The sequence below is a fragment of the Ovis aries genome, chromosome 1 (assembly GCF_016772045.2).
Source record: "Ovis aries strain OAR_USU_Benz2616 breed Rambouillet chromosome 1, ARS-UI_Ramb_v3.0, whole genome shotgun sequence".
Lineage (NCBI taxonomy): Eukaryota > Metazoa > Chordata > Mammalia > Artiodactyla > Bovidae > Ovis > Ovis aries.
The window spans coordinates 119216385-119234942 of record NC_056054.1 but is presented as its reverse complement, the minus strand read 5'-3'; the positions used below and the strand labels follow the sequence as shown (position 1 = coordinate 119234942).

The window sequence follows — 18558 nt, the reverse complement described above, 5'->3', positions numbered from 1 at the left end:
ATACTTGAATGGTCTAGTGGTTTCTTCTTCTTCAGTTTAAGTCTGAATTTGGCAATAAGGAGTTCATGATCTGAGCCACAGTCAGTTCCTGGTCTTCTTTTTGCGGACTGTATAGAGCTTCTCCATCTTTGGCTGCAAAGAATGTAATCAATCTGATTTCGGTATTGACCATCTGGTGATTCCACATGGAGAGTCTTCTCTTATGTTGTTTGAAGAGAGTTTTTGCTATCACCAATGTGTTCTCTTGGCAAAACTCTATTAGCCTTTGCCCTGCTTCATTTTATACTTCAAGGCAAAATTTGCTTGTTACTCCAGTATCTGTTGACTTCCTACTTTTGCATTTCAGTCCCCTATGATGAAAAGGACATATTTTTTGGGGTGTTAGTTCTAGAAGGTCTTGTAGGTCTTCATAGAACCATTCAATTTCAACTTCTTCAGCGTTACTGGTTGGGGCATAGACTTGGATTACCGTGATATTGAATGGTTTGCCTTGGAAAGGAACAGAGATCATTCTGTCATTTTTGAGATTGCATCCAAGTCCTGCATTTTGGGCTCTTTTGTTGACTATGTGGGCTACTCCATTTCTCCTAAGGCATTCCTGCCCGTAGTAGTAGATATAATGGTCATCTGAGTTAAATTCACCCATTCCAGTCCATTTCAGTTCGCTGATTCCTAAAATGTCAATATTCACTCTTGCCATCTCCTGTTTGACCACTTCCAATTTGCCTTGATTCATGGACCTAACATTCCAGGTTCCTATGCAATATTGCTCTATACAGCATCGGACCTTGCTTCCATCACCAGTCACATCCACAACTGGGTATTGTTTTCGCTTTGGCTCTGTCTCTTCATTCTTTCTGGAGTTATTTCTCCACTGAGCTCCAGTAGCATATTGGACACCTACTGACCTGGGGAGTTCTTTCAGTGTCTTACCTTTTGCCTTTTCATACTGTTCATGGGGTTCTCAAGGCAAGATACTAAAGTGGTCTGCCATTCCCTTCTCCAGTGGACCACATTTTGTCAGACCTCTCCACCATGACGCATCCATCTTGGGTGGCCCTATACTGGAGTAGGTAGCCTATCCCTTCTTCAGCAGATCTTCCTGACCCAGGAATCAAACCAGGGTCAACCTGCATTGCAGGCAGATTCTTTACCAACTAAGCTATGAGGGAAGTCCATTCATGGATTAGGGTAGACCATAAATTCAGTGGCAGATGTCACTTAAAAAGAACACAAGAGCTGTAAGAGTTCCTTATATATTCTGGAGATTAATCCATTTACCTGTTGATTCATTTGCAATTATTTTCTCCCATTCTGAGGTTTGTATTTTAATGTTGTTTATTATTTCCTTTGCTGTGCAAAAGCTTTTAAGTTTGAGTAAGTTCCTTTTTTTTTTTTTTTTAATTTCCCTTACTTTAGTCATAGAGGACCCTGGTGTGATGTATGTCAAAGAGAGTACAGCCTATAGTTTCCTCTAAGACCTGTGGCTAACTCATGTTGATGTATAGCAGAAACCAATGCAATATTGTAAAACAATTATCCTCCAATTAAAAATAAATTAATTTATATGTAAAAAAGGGACACAAGAGAAGACAGAGGCAAGATGACCGTATGAAGACAGAGGCAGAGGTTGGAGTTACACTGTCACAAGCCAAGCAACTCCCAGAGCCAACAGAAGCAAGGAAGAGGCAAGGACAGAGTCTTCCCTGGGCTCTTTGGAGGGAGGGTGTCCCTGCCAGCACCTGGATCTCAGATTTCTGGCCTTTAAAACTGTGAGAGAATATATTGGTGCTGTTTGTGTGTGTGTGTGGTTTTTAAGCCACTCACTTTGTGGGAATTTGTTACAGAAGCCCTAGCAAACGAGCACTGGGACTCTGCTGGTGGGATATTTGCTCTTCCATGCATAACTTAATTTTTAAAAGGCTCAAGCTTTTAGCTAAAGAGATAAAACAAGGAGGATGGAATTTCAGGCATTTATTAAGTACAGGGAGGACTCTTCAGACTTGGGTGATGATCTGTTGCTTAGAATGGGCTTCCCTGGTGGCTCAGTGGTAAAGAATCCACCTGCTCATGCAGGAGATATTTGTTATATTGTAATAATGCAGGTTATATAATATAAATAATATATGTTTTACTATATTGTTTAATTTCTGTCACTAGGTAAAACTGATATCCTAGTTTTATGACTATGTTATTTATATAAGCTTTCATGGCTAGTAAGAAGCAGAGCAGAGCTGACCTTAAATTTGGCCTTAATTACACCATTTTCACTCTTCCCCCATCACTATATAGGCTCCTAGAAGAGAGTTTGATTCATAATTCTCTTTCCATAACTTTAAAAAACCCACGGTTTTATTTAAGGTATAATTGTTACATATACAGCATGAATTTAAAATGTGCAGATTGGTAAAGTTTGATATACAAGTAAGTGAGATCATTACCATAGTCAAAATTGTGTGGTTTCTTTTCTACTGGGTTTTGAGAGTTTTTTAAATGTATATTTTGGATATGAGTTCATTATCAGATACGTGATTTTCATTTTTTTCTCCCAGTTTGTGAGTTGCCTTTTCATTTTTAAAGATACTGTAGACATTCCCCTGGTCCAGTTTAAGCCCGGTTCTGTACAGTGCAGTGGGGTTAACTGGATGACGACTTAAAAGTCAGTGCAGCTGTACTAGTTTATACCTCAGATTTTATGATGATAATTGCAGGAAGGGATAGCCTGTGAAGTGTTACTGTATGTTTGACTTTCTTGAACATTTCTGAAAAGGGCTAGTTGATTTGGGATCAGCTACTAAAAACCAACTGCTAAGGAGTATACTGTGGAGAAGGAAACGGCAACCCACTCCAGTACTCTTGCCTGGGAAATCCCATGGACAGAGGAGCCTGGTGAGCTGCAGTCCATGGGGTCGAAAAGGAACTGGACACGACTCAGTGACTGAACAACACCCACGAAGGACTATACTGTGCACAAACCAAGAGGGGCTTTAAAATTGAATTGATTTAGGAGGAGTCATCTGGCTCGGAGGTTAAAGCGTCTGCCTGGAATGCGGGAGACCTGGGTGCGATCCCTGGGTGGGGAAGATCCCCTGGAGAAGGCAATGGCACTCCACTCCAGTACTCTTGCCTGGAGAATCCCATGGACTGAGGAGCCTGGTGGGCTACAGTCCATGGAGTCGCACAGTCAGACACGACTGAGCGACTTCACTTCGCTTCACTTCGCTTCACTGAGCGCCCAGAGAAAATGTGCTCTGTCTGTGGGACCTTACTTTTAGGGAGTTCAGCCTTTTTCATGTGTAAGTGGGGCTTTGGGGTTGAGCTTGTTTTTGTCTAGGAGGGGGCCTGGCAGCTGGAACGACTAAGAACTGGATGCTGCTGGAATGTCCTATTAATCAATGTTTGTGTCCTGCTGCCAGCTCACTTTATGTGGGACTCTGGAACTGGCAGGACCGGCTCTCCCTGCGGTGACCCACCTTCTGCCTTCACAGCTGGCACTCACTGATCGCCCTCTCCAGCCAACGACCTCAGAAGCTCAATCACACCAAAGTGACAGACACTTAATAAAATGCCTATGCTCTAGGTCAGTATTTAAAAATATTTACCAGACTTTATTTATCTAGCCCACTATTAATTAGACAGTTCTTCATGTTGTTCAAGCATTCTATATTCTTAATGACTGTTAGCTGCTGAAGCATTCTAGTATTAGTACTTCTCTTCTGGTGCACATATATATTTACTTCTGTTAAGTATGTATCAGGAGTGAGCCTGCTGGGCAAGCATGTGTTTAGATACTGCTGCTGCTGCTAAGTCGCTTCAGTCGTGGCCGACTCTGTGCGACCCCATGGACAGCAGCCCACCAGGCTCCCCCGTCCCTGGGATTCTCCAGGCAAGAACACTGGAGTGGGTTGCTATTTCCTTCTCCAATGCATGAAAGTGAAAAGTGAAAGTGAAATTGCTCAGTCGTGTCTGACTCTTAGGGAACCCATGGAATGCAGCCTACCAGGCTCCTCTATCCATGGGATGTTCCAGGCAAGAGTACTGGAGTGGGGTGCCATAGCCTTCCCCTATTTAGATACTAAGAAACAATTTTCCAAAGGGTTGTACTAATTTACCCTCTTATCAGCAGTGAACAGGAACGTCCTGTTTGCTTCACATCCTCATTAATATTTGCTATTGTTAGTGTTTAATTCTAGGCAGTCTGGTGAGTATAGTCCTATCGAACTGTGGTTGTAATTTGAATGTCTGTCATCCATATATTTCAATATATCCCATCCCACTTGCTCTCTTGTAAGTGTCACCTTGATGCCTCTCCAGGGGAGTGGTGGAGTTTATGTTGTCTCCTTTTGAATATTTGTTTCATGTGACTTTCTGAGGCTAGATCATGAAAATCAATTCTCTTAGATACTAACTCTTGACATTTCTACTGTGTATTTTGCCTTTAATGATTTCTAGCTTAACTCTGCAATGATCAGAGAACATTTTATATGATTTCAAGCATTAAAAACTTGATATACATATGACCCAATGCATGTATAAACTTTTTGGTAAAAATTCCATGTGCACATGATAAGAATCTATCTCTTGCAATTGCTGGGTGTATATTCTATAAATGCAAATTAGGTTAATTTAATTTATATTTCTTATATTTTTGATTTTTTTGTCTCATTCTATCAGTTGCTGAGATTGTGTTTTTTAAAATGTACATTTGACTAAGATTGTGAATTTTACTTTTTCTTCAGCTCTATCAATTCTTTGCTTTATATATTTTGAGGTTACTTTATCAGATCTTAGAAATTTTAATAATTTAAATGAATATATCTATTATATAGTGAATTTGATTATTCTAAAACTTTAAGGTAAGGTTTTCTTTGTCTGCTATCAATAAATCACTTCACTGGCTTGCTTCTAGTCAGTGTTTGCAATTACAGCAGTGGGTACTTTCCAAAGAGGGCCACAATATATCCCATCCCACTTGTTTTCCCTACAACCTGACCCTAATACACCTTCAATGGAATGGTAGAGTCCGTGTTGCCTCCTTTGAACTTTTGTGGTCCTCTCTGTGACTTCTGAGGCTAGATCATGAAAATCAATGCACTTTTGTCCTACTGTCTTGGAATTCAGCTCCCAGGTTCTGAGAAAGCCCGCAGTGACCCACATGGACAGATCATATGAAAAGACTATGTTAGGTATTCAGGCCAATTGCCTAGCTGAGGTCTTGACCTCAGTGCCAAACGTGTGATGATGCCTCTCTGACACCAGCTCCCAGCTCTTGAATCACCCCAGGCTAAAATTTATCCCCAGTCTCCAAGTGTTTTTAGCTGAGGCCCCAGATGTCCTGAAACAAACAAGCCACACTACTATGCCTTATCTAGATTCCAAATTGTGAACATAATAAAATGGTTATTTTATGACACTAAGTTTTGGAGTTGTGAACAATAGTAACCAGAACAGTGTAGTGTAAGTTTTCTATCTTTTGTTCACCTTTGTACGTCTTTATTTTTGAGTGTGTCTCTTATAAAAAGTATGTAGGCTTGTAAAAAAATTGAGTCTGCCATTTTTTGTTTTTTAATTGAAGTATTTAGTCTGCTGTACTATGTTTAGTCACTTAGTCGTGTCTGACTCTTTGCAGCCCCATGGACTGCAGCCCGCCAGGCTCCCCTTTCCATGGGGATTCTCCAGGCAAGAATACTGGAGTGGGTTGCCATGCCTTCCTCCAGGGGATCTTCCCACCTCAGGGATCGAACCCAGGTCTCCTACATTGCACGCTGATTCTTTACCATCTGAGCCACCAGGGAAGCCCAAGAATACTGGAGTGGGTAGCCTATCCCTTCTCCAGGGGATCTTCCCAACCCAGGAATCAAACGAGGTCTCCTGCATTGCAGGCGGATTCTTTACCAGCTGAGCTAACAGGGAAGCCCATGTATTTTAGTCTACATATGTTTAAATAATTACTTATATATTTGGGTTTAAATCTTCCATCCTACTATTTTCTTACTATCTATTACGCTTTTCCTGTATTCTTTTTTCTCTTGCCTTCTTTTGGATTGGTTACATTTTATTATTGCATTTTCCCCTCTAACGAGGGAGCTTGTTGATTATACATTCTAAATAACTTTGATCCTGAACTTCCTACTCAAATTTAAAGTTTCAGATACTCTCTCAAGATATCTCTCATTAAGCTGAGAGAGTGACGCACGTACACCAGGAATCAGAGAAATAAATTAGGACTGAAAATTATATCTAAGAAAGAACTATGGGTGTGATTTCTGGCACATGGAGTTGTCTGGTTTCTGTAAATCAGAAACCAATTAAACTTTTGAAGGGATAACATTTTCTAAGAAGTCATGACTCTTAAAAGGCCTTTGGGTGGTATAAGCCTTAAAACAGCCCTTGGACCTCCAAGTTTCCATAAGCAGGACAAGTCTGCAAAAGTTATGCAGCGCTCAAGGAAGAGACCCTCTTCAGCTTCACTTCAGATGTGGCTGTGGAGGACAACCGACAAGGAAAAAGGCCCAGGGGATGGAGCTCTAAGCCACAGAGAAGCACAGACCAAGAATGCCACCCTGAGAGCCACATCAAGTCACACCTAGGAGATCTCTCCACTTCTGGGGCAAAGACACGCTCAACGGGGTCATTGTTTGTAAGGACTGATCACTGCTGTGTCCCCTTCTCCTCCTTTCATTGGATGGGAGGCTTTTTTTTTTTTTTGGTAGGCCCAGGGGCTGTTATCCTCGTCAGACCATGAGGAGCTGCATTCAGCCCCGAGGTGGACAGGGCATACTTTCCAGAGAACCCAGGCTTTGAACTTTGCAGCAATTGGTAAATGGGATTTCAGGCTGTTTCCCTGGGAAGGCAGTAAGTGTGGTCTAAGAGTGTGAAAAAGGAGACATGAATATTAAGTGCCTCGAGAGACTACAGTGGCTGAGCCTGCTGTGTGTTAACAAGCCTACTTCTTTTTCCTGGGCTCATGGACCATCCTCCTTTACAAGAAAGCATGGCCTTGCTGAGTTCTAGCCAATGGAATATGGTCGCACAGAGTCAGACATGACTGAAGCTACTTGACATGCATTGGAGAAGGAAATGGCAAACCACTCCAGTGTTCTTGCCTGGAGAATCCCAGGGACAGAGGAGCCTGGTGGGCTGCTGTCTATGGGGTTGCACAGAGTCAGACATGACTGAAGCGACTTAGCAGCAACAGCAGTGCTTAGTCGCTCAGTTGTGTCCTACTCTGTGTGACCCCATGGACAGCAGCCCACCAGCCTCCTCTGTCCATGGGGATTTGCCAGGCAAGAATACTGGGGTGGGTTGCCATGCCTTTCTCCAGGGGATCGTCCCAACTCAGGGATTGAACCCAGGTCTCCCGCATTGCAGGCAGATTCTTTACTGTTTGAGCCACCAGGGAAGCCCAAAAATACTGGAGCAGATAGCCTATCCCTTCTCCAGGGGATCTTCCCCACCCAGGAATCAAACCAGGTCTCCTGCATTGCAGGCCAATTCTTTACCAGATGAGCTGCCAGGGAAGCCAGTATTAGTGGAAGCAAAACGGCCGTTTTCAGGCCTGGCCCATAAAACCCTCCTGAGAGATTCTCCACTTTGTCTCAAGACTGATGAACACAGTCACTTAAGAAGTCAGGGCTTACAGAGGAGGATCTACAAGACGAAAGGAGCCTCAGTTCCTGAATCACTGCTCAGGCACCTGTTCTGAAACACACCTGAGTGAGAAAAAAATGTCCATTTTCTATAACAGCTGTCATTACTCCAACTACTACACGAAGCCATCACTTACCCTAAACACACATAAAACTACCTCTGCTTTGTCTGGTAGCATAGAGAGGGGAGGGCCGTGTTTTAAATCTCTCAATCCTGACAGTTTTTCTAAGTGGGAACATAAGCCTGAATTTTAAGGGAAAATCCCTGAAGCTCCATCTGGTCAGTGTGGCCTGGCCCACCATGGTGACAAGCACCTACATTTGCTCCCATCTCACTTCAAAGGGGAAGCCTGTTGAGCCCCAAGAAGCAGGAGCCAACAAGACCCCAAGAGGCCCGAGGAAAAGGAAAATCAAGCAGCATCAGAGATGCTCTGATGTGAATTTACGTTGAAATATTCTGAGTCTTTTCTTCCCTTTTTCTAGATAAGGAGACATAGGCTCAAGAATTAAAGTGATTCTTCACTTAAAATTGGGTGACAGAGTTAAGATTAGAAGTCAGCTCCCCTACTATTATTTGGGGCAAAAGAAAAAAGAAAAGGCATACACACTACTGCTTTAGCAAGCAATTAAGTATTTCTTTGTTGCTTTATGGTTTTTCTTAAAATTGTATGCAGATTTTTCATTCCACATCATCATATATCTCAATGATTTTACGTAAAAGAAACTTTAAAATTATACGTAAAAGAGACTTTAAAACTAACTGTCACAAAATAAAGAAGACCCTCCAGGAAGCACACATCACAGTGAAAAGACACAGCCTGATCACAGATACAAAATTACCTTAGTGCTAGAATTTGGTTTCTTAAGGGCTCCTTCCTGTTCTGATGCCTTCTCATATGTATGATCTATGGTCTATCATCTCCATTCCAGCCTTATTTCCCTCCTAGGGAAAAAAGTGCTATCATCCAGGGACACCTGCCAAATTCCTACTCACCCTTTGAGGTTCAAGTCCAACATCATCTCCTCTAGGAAGCCTCCTATGAACCTTCCAAGCCCAGTGATCCTTTCCCTCCCCGCATCAACTAAATCCTAAGCATGCTAATTCTAGCACTTACCGTGCCCTGCTGCAATGTATCTATTTGCAAGTTTTTTCTTCCATAAAGTATAACACATAAAAACTTTGCAAACAACGTTTGCTGAATGAATGAACTTAAGGTTGTGGCTGCAGGCTCCCTGGGGTCCACTCGTCATCACACTCCCTAGCGCACTCCCGCTGTGGCTGGAGGGAGGCCCGCACTCAGCAAGCGCACACTTACTGGCTGGGGGAGGGGCTCCGGAGGTACCGGGCCTGTACAGCCCTCACGTTGGCTTCATCCTCTTCACTCGGGACTACCTGCTCCTCCTCTGGGTTCCCACTGGTTGCCATGACAGCCCGTCAGCCTCTGTAGGTTTAGCACGAATAAGGCAGTTAGAATACCTAGTTCTGGAGGTTTTGTGGGGGTGAGAGGCGTGTTGGTGATGTCACCTCAGTGGAACTAGGAATGGGAAAGTCACTGCATGTTAATCGCCTGGTGGGAAAACAACTCATGAGGAAAACCCAGTCAGACTTGATTCAGCTACTGTTATCAGGACACCAAAACGCACACTCGGCCATGTAAACAATCCACCCAGTCCACCTTGGAGTCATGAAATTTAAGAAGTGATACCTTGGCTCCTTCCACAGGTGCCAGCAAGAAAGCAGTGAGGGGAGCCTGAAGCTTGCCTTAACTATAGCTTACGCTGGACACAGGTATATTCCCCAGACCAGAGAGGTCTTTCTCTGAACCTTCTGGGTACACATTCTCTCTCCCGCTCTCCCACACACACCTTTTGTCTCTACTGGGAAGGTGCCTTCTTCAGCGACTCTAACCAAGGCCACAGGACCACTGCCTTTGGCTCAGGAGCCATCCCACAGCTTATTAAGGAACATGAGACCCCCCCCAGGAGCTGGTCCCAGACGACGCTGGGCCCTGACGCTCAGGGAAGAGCTGCTGCCCTTTTGGTTGTAAGTCCTGGGCTCACAGGACAAAGTGAAGGGAGAACACTCACCGCTGATCTGCCTGTGTCTCCACACCAAGAGGGCAGCCACCCAGAGGCCGAGGGGCCCAGACAAAATGGCCAGAGGCTCCGACCAGTGAGAGGGACCTCCCTCCTCTCTCCAGTCTCCTCTGAGGGGCAGGACAGCTGTGCAGAGGAAACCTTAGCTGCCTGCTAAATTTAGCCTCTGGCCCCTCAGCCTGGCAGATCTCTGAGAGGAAGGCATGCAGGCTCAGGACTCAGACCCAAACGTGGGCCCCACTTAACTCTTTCCCTCCTGGCTGCTTCTTTGGAAACTGACCTTGAGCCGAAGAATTGGGAGAAGTTCACGCTTCACAGAGTGGCCTCAAGAACAGGTTTATTTGGGCTCTCTCTCCATACCTCCCTGCCTGGGGCTGCCTGTGCAGAGTGCTTCCAGAAGATAATCTAAAGCCAGGACCTAGAAGAACGACGTAAACTGTACTTTAACCCTCTGTCAGCAAATACCAGATACATAGAATGGGGAGGATCCTCTGACAGATGCTGGGAGAGCACCATGGAGAGACTAAGGGGCAGTAACTGCCTGTAGCCAGGGCTCCATTTCTTTGCAGAGAGATGACTCTGGATAGTGAACTGGGCAGTCGTGTGCCCCCGCCACAACCCCTGTCCCACACTCGTCCCGTATCATCCCTGGATGATGTAAACACCCCTTGAGCTTCATAAACTTCAAATGAGTTCATAATCCATCCTACCCCACTACACCAACTCCCACCAACATTACAGTCAAAACAATCCCCATAACCCAATAGTTCATTCCCTCACCCTGTACATTCTGTAATGACCCCATCCCTTTGTCCAGCCATCTGCCCCCTTGTCTACCCATTCACAAATATGTACTGTTATCCACTATGCATCCGGCTGTGACATGACCAAAGTAAGACACTTAAATGGTGTTTCCTCCCAGCTAGGCAGAATAATTCCTGGGGCATAGTATCATTAACAATTGGCCAAAAAATGAATGACCTCATAGTTTATTAGGAGGGATGAGACACAGACCAAAAATAGCTCAAGCACAAGGCAGAATGTAGTTAGTTAGTTAATATCCTAAGAGAGATCCAGAGTGCTGTGTGAGTTCAAAGGAGGGAGAGAGCCCTTCTGACTGAAGAAGTCAGGAATGGCTTGACGAAAGAACGGATAATACATGAACTGGGCTGTAAAAGCACATGTCGCATCACAACAGCAGATATGGTGAGGGGAGGATTTCCAGAGGGGATGACATGGAAAAAGTTTTAGCGTAGCAAAAATTAATTTAACATAGTGATTAGAGCTTTGAAGAAAGAAAACAAGGTTGAGTGCAGAGACTTGGCAAAGCTGGGATGGGAGCATCTTTGGATAGAGTGGTTCAGGAAGGCACCTCTGGAGAAGCACATGGCATCACCACTGACCAGCTGCCAAACCACTGTCCTGGGCATCAAAACAGGGGCTCAGTGAGTGGCTGCTGAAGAATGGAAGAAGGACCGCAACTGAGTAACCATGGGGGTTCAATGTACCTCCAGAATTCAAGGTGCCATGCAGATGAAAAGCGGGATGAGAGAGAGGTGAGATGAAGGAGGCAGGGGTGGAGAGTGGGGAGGGAATCAGGTAGGGGGCCGAAGAGGGGCATCAGGTGGACAGACCGCCAGCGTAAGGAAGCAGACGGTGGAGGGAGGGGAGAGAGGGAAAAGGGAGAGTGACTACACCTAAAAGTGGCAGCAGATAAAGAAGGGACCACTCAGGAGGAGCGGATGACAGAGGGCCTCTGTTTTCTATATAACATTAGTCACCACCCTGAACTCACAGAGGGTGACATCAGGATCACTAGCAGAGTGGACTGAAGATCAGAAGACCACTTGCTAGCTATGTGACCATAGATAACCCACTTAATTTCTCTGAGACATATATACCTATCTGTAACATAGAAAATCAAAGTACTCATTTTCCCACTGTGTTCTGACCACCCAGTCCAAGGTGGGTCCTTCCACGGCCACAGTTTCATTACCTATGTCTTTTCCCAAGTCATGCTCCCCATAGCATTGTGATCTTTAAGTGGGTGACCAGCCATCTCAGTTTCCCTAAGACAGAGACATCCCTGGGACATAGGGCCTTCTGTTTTAACAGTGGGGTGACTCCAAGCAAACTGAGATAAATTGGTCGTGGTATTTCTGGCTGTCTTGTTTGATTGTATACTATTTTCCTCCTCAGTCAGATTAGCAGTTCTCTGGGGTAGAGACTTCTGGTCTTCCTCATGACTGTGTCTCTAGTATGGTGTGGGGTGGGGGGAAATGACAAGGAAGGGAAGCAGAGGAACGATCATAGTATGTCTCGCAATGTTTCGGCAGTTGTGGCCAACACCCTTCTTTTATTGACTTTGAAACCCTTCCTCTGAGATCGTTTCCCTTCATATTACAAGGTGGCAACTTCCTGTCTCATATAGGTAAACCTGTATTATAGTGAGAAGCTCAGGACTTTGCCCACCTGCTAAACGGAGAGAAGGCAGGGGAAGGGACTGAGAAGGTGAAGGAGGTTCCTGTTGGAGCCTTTGGTGGAGTGGGTGGAGCTGGAGTCTAGTCCCACAGGTGAGCTCACCTGTCAGTCCAGCTGAGGGGTGGGGCATGGGGGCCAGGCTGGGCAGAGGTAGAGGAAGGGAGAGACTGGAGGACTGACCGAAGGCTGGGCTGGGCCAGAGGCCGCTGTAGCTTTAACCAGTCGGCCCGGACTGACTCAAGACAAGAGCCCACCAGTGCCTGGCTGGACTTGGGACAGAGAGGAAGCCAGACCATGGAGGGGAAGATACAGCCTGTGCTGTGGGTGCTTTGTGCAGGTGAGTGGTGCCCAGGGGTGGGCAAGATAGGGGCTGAATGCTGAAGGTCTCCCAGACACCCCCAGGGAGGGCCTCAAATGACATAGTGTATTCCCTCTGGGCAGAATGACATGTTGAGTTGTTGAAAAAGCAGGTTCCAGGCCAGAATCAGAATTGTTTAATTCTCATATTAGTAAATAAAATTTGAGCCAACTTCTGGAATGAAGAATTCATAAGAGTCTCAAAACTATATTTTCTGACTCCAAGTCAAATCATCGGATCAAATATATTAATAAAATCTGAAAATTAGGACAAAATATTTAAAATCAGGATTTTTAAACCCCAGAAAGGCCAGGATGTGTGGATCCAGGAATTTTGTTCACTCCCTGAGATTTTAGAGGAGGAAATGGCAACCCACTCCAGGAATCTTGCCTGGGAAATCCCATGGGCAGAGGAACCAGGCAGGCGACAGCCCATGGTGTTGTAAGAGTCAGACACAACTTACCGACTAAACCACCAATACATGAGATTTTAACCATTGCCTTAAAACCAGAGAAAGAGGCACTGGAGAAAGTGGTAACATCTGTATCATGTATGTGAAAACTGAGGCAGAGAGACACTACTACTCACCCAGTATCATTTACAGGGTGAGAGAAGACTAAGCAAAAACAAAGAGGAAAACAACCAATTAGAAAGGCTCTTTCCAAGGGTCAAAGCTCTTTAGCTCTCTTTGTACTCTGGTCATTGAAAACTCAGAACGTGGGGAAACCCCACATAATGAAAAACAGACATTCATTAATATAATGGTAGACTCCAAATCAAGTGCTAAATAGCAAAGTCACTGTGTGAGGCTCCATGGAGGGTCTAAGGGTTAGGATGGAGGTCTTGGCATTAGACTCCTGGGAACTGACAGGAAGTAGAATGAGCAAGGAGTTTGAGAGATAAGGGTTGGGGAATTTTAGTTGACCATGCTGAGAATCTCATCAGCTTGCAGTTTATTTATTTATTTTAAAATTCGGCCATATTTAAAACTAAAAATATTATTTTTGTTTGATGAAAGATTCTTTAAATTCTGTAGTGTTTACAATTGCCAAATATTTCACATACCTGATTTTATATAATCCCACAATTAACCTTTTTTCTCCTACTCCTATCTTGCCCCTCCTCTCTTCCTTCTCCCCACTGGTAACCATTAGTTTGTTCTTTATATCCATGAACCTGCTTTTTTTTTTCTTCATTTTATTCATCTGTTTGTTGCATTTTTTAGATTCCACATGTGATATCATACAGTGTTCGTCTTTCTCTGTATCAGCTTGCAATTTAGAAATTATTGTGGGCTTCAGGGATCTAGCAAGACTAAGGTGTGTTGTTGAATCCAAGTTCATGTGCCCCATGTACAATGAGGCTAAATAAACTGAAATACTGGAGTGTGGAAGAGAAAGTTTTACTGCAAGGGCCATAATAGGAGAAGGGGTGGCTCATGCTCAAAAGACCTAAACTCCCCAATGGGTTTCAAGAAAGCATTTTTAAAGGCCAGGTGAGGAAGGAGAGTCACAGAATGTGTGATCAGCTTGTGCACAATTTTCTGTTCGGTTGATGGTGAGGTAACAGGGAGGTGTCACAGGGGTTAACATCATTCTCAGGCTCCAGTAGCTCTGGGGGCTGCATGCTCACAGTCATCAAGTACTTTCTTCCATTTGGCAGGGGTTTCGGTAACTCTAAAACAGCTCAGGAAATGTGCATCCGGTAGTGCTGTCTAGGTTCTTCAGGGAGGAGCTGAACATTCTGTGACTGCTGTATGGCTAATTTACTGTTTAAATTCTTACCAGTTTTCCTGGTCCAGCTGCTACTTTTGCATTCACTCTCGATTCAGACTTTTATGACACAGGGTAGGCCTGGGAGTGGAGAAGGAAACGGCACCCCACCCCAGTATTCTCGCCTGGAGAATCCCAGGGACAGGGGAGCCTGGTGGGCTGCCGTCTACGGGGCTGCACAGAGTCGGACATGACTGAAGTGACTTAACAGTAACAGGCCTGGGAGACCACAACTTTTCCACAAACAAGGGGCAGGCAGAGGACATGCAGAGGACATGCAGAGAAGGATCTGTCCTGGGCAGTCCCATAGGGTCCTGCGCAGTTACAGGAGGAGGTGAAGAGTTCTGCCAGGAAACTTGGGAGCCCTAAGGCCTGGGAAGTGGAATGGAACGGGGTCTGATTTAGGACTCACTTTTCCGCTTCTAGAGGCAAGCTCCAAACCAGTTGGCCTGCCAGCCCAGGGTGGTTCTCCCAGGTCCCCAGGTTTCCCCAGGTTCCCCTTCTTTCCCCATCTCTCCAAACCCAATCTTGAAGCTGTTGGTTGCTCGGCAGGGTCTGGTCGCACTCAAAGGCCCTGCCAGAAGGCCCATCTGACTGGGGCAGAGGGCTTAGAGGGCATACTTGGTTCATTCTTTCAGCCAAACAGCTCTTTACCAAGCACATAGTTTGTGCAGGAAACACAGGAGTGAGGGGCCTGGAATGAATTGCAGTCATCAGGGAATCTGTCTCAGCCATCACATCCAGACCCGAATGACGTGCTTCAAGTCTCAAGGGTAGGAGGCTGAGAGGAAATGATCACCCTTTCTGGGCTGGGCCAGCGACCTCTGATCCTCTTCTCCAGAGCCTAGAAGTCTCTCTCATGCCTTGCCTCCTCCTCTACACACCCTTGCATTTGCAGTCTGGCTGCAACCCGAAAGCCATGCACGAATAAAAAGAAGGGATTTGGGCTTAGGGAAAAAATCACCCAAACAAAACAGACTGAAAAGTTTAGCTAACTGTGAACAGCCTCAAGCGTACATTTCACCCCTTCCTGTGAGAAGGCGTGTGACCCCTAGGCGAACTCACCCAGTGGAACCAGTTCTTGGGATTGTGTTCAGACGCACTGATAGAGCTTACTGCCCCATCCACTTCCCTCCACCCTCCAAGTCTGGCACCAGGGGCTCATCACCTTTGCCTCCATACTTTATACTAAGGGGAAGGGGCTGGAGCAGTGGAGCCACGGAAGCTGGGCTTGGTGGCTAGCTCTGGGTATATGTTTGCCAAGTGGAAATGTTTGTGGGTGAAACAGTCATTTCCATGTGTAAGTGAGCAATAAAGGCCTTCAAAAATCAAACATAAAAACTGTTGGGTGACACTCCCCACCATGGCTCAGAGAGGACGCCAGAGGAGGAACAGGGAAATTAGGGAGGGCTTTCTGGAGGAGGTGGAGATTAAGCTGGATTTCAGAGGACCTACTGGCTTTCCCCGTTGTTCTGTTCTTCACCTGAATTGCTTGGTAACCACTAAAATTTTGCTGATGTCTTGGGCAGAGTACCATAACAGAATTAATGAAAACAGGCCCCAGGACTCATCTGACTTTGGGGAATCAGAATAAAATCACATTAGGTCATACGAAGGGTATGCAAACAGAAGGTGGTGTATTCAAGAATTTAAAAACAGTACTTAAACCAACTAAAAGTCAGTATGACAATTCCAAAAATGTCAGTGACGCAATACCTCTTCCTCCCTGGCAGATGCTCCCACCCGCTTCTCCTCTCATGTCACAGGCACTCGGGAAGGGCAGGCCCTCTTCCTTAACTGACTTTCAGTTCAGTTCAGTTCAGTTCAGTCCATGCAGGAGATCAACCCTGGGATTTCTTTGGAAGGAATGATGCTAAAGCTGAAACTCCAGTACTTTGGCCATCTCATGCGAAGAGTTGACTCATTGGAAAAGACTCTGATGCTGGGAGGGATTGGGGGCAGGAGGAGAAGGGGACGACAGAGGATGAGATGGCTGGATGGCATCACTGACTCGATGGACATGAGTCTGAGTGAACTCCGGGAGTTGGTGATGGACAGGGAGGCCTGGCGTGCTGCGATTCATGGGGTCACAAAGAGTCAGACACGAGCATGAGGCAAATTAGTTGCCTCAATAAACCTCAGTTTCCTAATCTGTGAAATGGAGAGGGCAACCTATAATGTATAAAAATGCACATTTTACCTCCCGTTTGGTTATTAGGGATAGCAAATGAGGTTGTCAATGTAAAGACCCTGGATCAGTGCCTGCCACATAATAAGCATTCAACAAATGCCTGTTATTACTATTGTTGTTGTTATTAGTGTGAGCAAGTGTGAATTATAGGAAAGTAACTAGACTTTGATGATCAACTGTCTGATCACTCTGACTTGGCAGACATATGCTAAGAGAATGAGAGTCACTGCGGATGAAGGATTTTGTCACCCCTCCCAAAGGCTGCTAGAGAAAACGCTCCAACTTGTGTATAAGACCAAAGCTCTTCCACTCTGGGAATTTTTTCAGCCACCAGACTTCATGGAAAGCTTGATATAGTAAAAGGTACAGCTGCAGGAAAAGGGAGGCATAAAGAGGAGTCCACCAAGGGGAAAAAAGTCTCTGAGACACTCTGCCCAGAGTCACTAAAATCTTTGAAGACTTGATAAAAAAAACATAACCAAACAAAAAGCCCTACCTTCCTAGAACTAGAGGAAACCTCAAAGCTTAAATTAGAAAAGCAGAAAGTACAGCTTTTCCCCAAGAAATAAGGGAATCTATCATCCCAAAATATTTAAGATGAGAAAATATTATTTTTTTCTCCATCTAAAAAAAATTTCAATAAGCTCATGGATGATTCATCCATGATAGGTTTTTGTTGGGAACTACTAATAAGTTTCAAATTTCCTGTCTTTGTAAAGTTGATCATGCCATTTTAGAATCCTTCCCCAGGGGTCTTTGTTAGAGCTACATTCCCCAGCAGGAGAATTTTCCTACATGACTTAGATTTGCCTACTCTGAAGTACCATGTTCCTGTTAGTCACACAGGCTTGGGCAGCTTCCTGAGACCTTCCCTGTCAGAGGGTGGCATATCTTAGCCTCGTATCCCTTGCATCTCTAAGTCCACACAGTGGCCTGGTCCAGGCTCTGAGGTTTACAGGGCTCAATCTCAAACACGTACAAAGATGAGAACCAGATAAGAGAGTGGCCTTGTGCCCAGTTCATCTTGACCCCATGAGTGCATGCTTAGTAGCTTCAGTCATGCCTGCTCTTTGCAATCCCACAGACTGTGGCCTGCCAAGCTCCTCTGTCCAGGGGTTTCTCCAGGCAAAAATACCGGTGTGGGTTGCCATTTCATCCTCCAGGGTATCTTCCCAACTCAGGGATCGAACCTGGGTCTCCTAGATCTTCTGCACCACAGGCAAATTCTGAGAGAGTGGCCTTGTGCCCAGTTCATCTCCACTCCAAGAGGGTGGTATTCAGACCAGAGCCAGAATTGTTGGCCAACAAGTGCACTGCAAGATGGCCCAGCTGGCCTTTTATCTTCTCCCTGGCTCAAAGCCCTGTTGCCACACCAGACCCCAGGGTGTGACTCACACCTGGAGCCTGGGGAGGGCCTGCTGGTGCCTGAGCACAAGTCAGAAGCCAGTGTTCACAGGGAGGGCTCATGTGCCTGGGGAATTACATTGCCTGTGAGAGAAGAAATCAGATTAAAATGCCCCAGTCCCAGCTCCAGCCTTGAAGTGGGAAGAATGCAATGAATGGTCACCCTAAGAGTGGTATGCGTGCAATGAGTAACGGTTTAGGGCAGGGGCTGCAACCCAGGCAGCCCATCAGTATCCCCTGGGGAGTAAAAGTACACATGTCCAGGCCCCCTCAGTCCCTCTGAGTCAGACTCTTGAGAGGCAGAATCTGGCCATCTCTCTGATTACGAAAATTTACCCAAGTGATTCTGATGTGAAAACCTCAGTTCAGAGTTGCCTACTGGACCTTGTGGAAAAATAGGTCTAACAAATAGTTGTCTCTGTGACTGGTGCTGATTCTCTGCGTGTGATTTGCAGCTCAATTTTGCAGCATCTGGCTGCTTCCCTGGGTTAATGCCCAGCCTCCAAATTGATGTCTTAACTCACACTTTCATATGCATAGAAGTCATCTTGAGATCTTGTCAAAACACAGACTGATTCAGTAGGTCTAGGGAAGGGCTTGGGAATC

At 45.3% G+C, this 18558-nt stretch overlaps 2 protein-coding genes across 2 annotated transcripts in view; one reads left to right on the top strand and one right to left on the bottom strand.

Annotated features, from left to right (window-relative positions):
• Window positions 1–9799, bottom strand: part of STYXL2 (serine/threonine/tyrosine interacting like 2) — a 67647-nt gene extending 57848 nt beyond the window's left edge. The window contains exons 1-2 of the mRNA XM_027977801.3: window positions 9738–9799; window positions 8966–9091 (exon numbers count right to left, since the gene is read on the bottom strand). Of these exons, the coding sequence (XP_027833602.2) occupies window positions 8966–9075 (110 nt within the window). The 5' untranslated portion in view covers window positions 9076–9091; window positions 9738–9799. The remainder of the gene's footprint in view (window positions 1–8965; window positions 9092–9737) is intronic.
• A 2591-nt stretch (window positions 9800–12390) lies between these two features.
• The window catches only part of GPA33 (glycoprotein A33), a 51279-nt gene continuing 45111 nt past the window's right edge, over window positions 12391–18558 (top strand). The window contains exon 1 of the mRNA XM_012185592.4: window positions 12391–12564. Within this exon, the coding sequence (XP_012040982.3) occupies window positions 12522–12564 (43 nt within the window). The 5' untranslated portion in view covers window positions 12391–12521. The remainder of the gene's footprint in view (window positions 12565–18558) is intronic.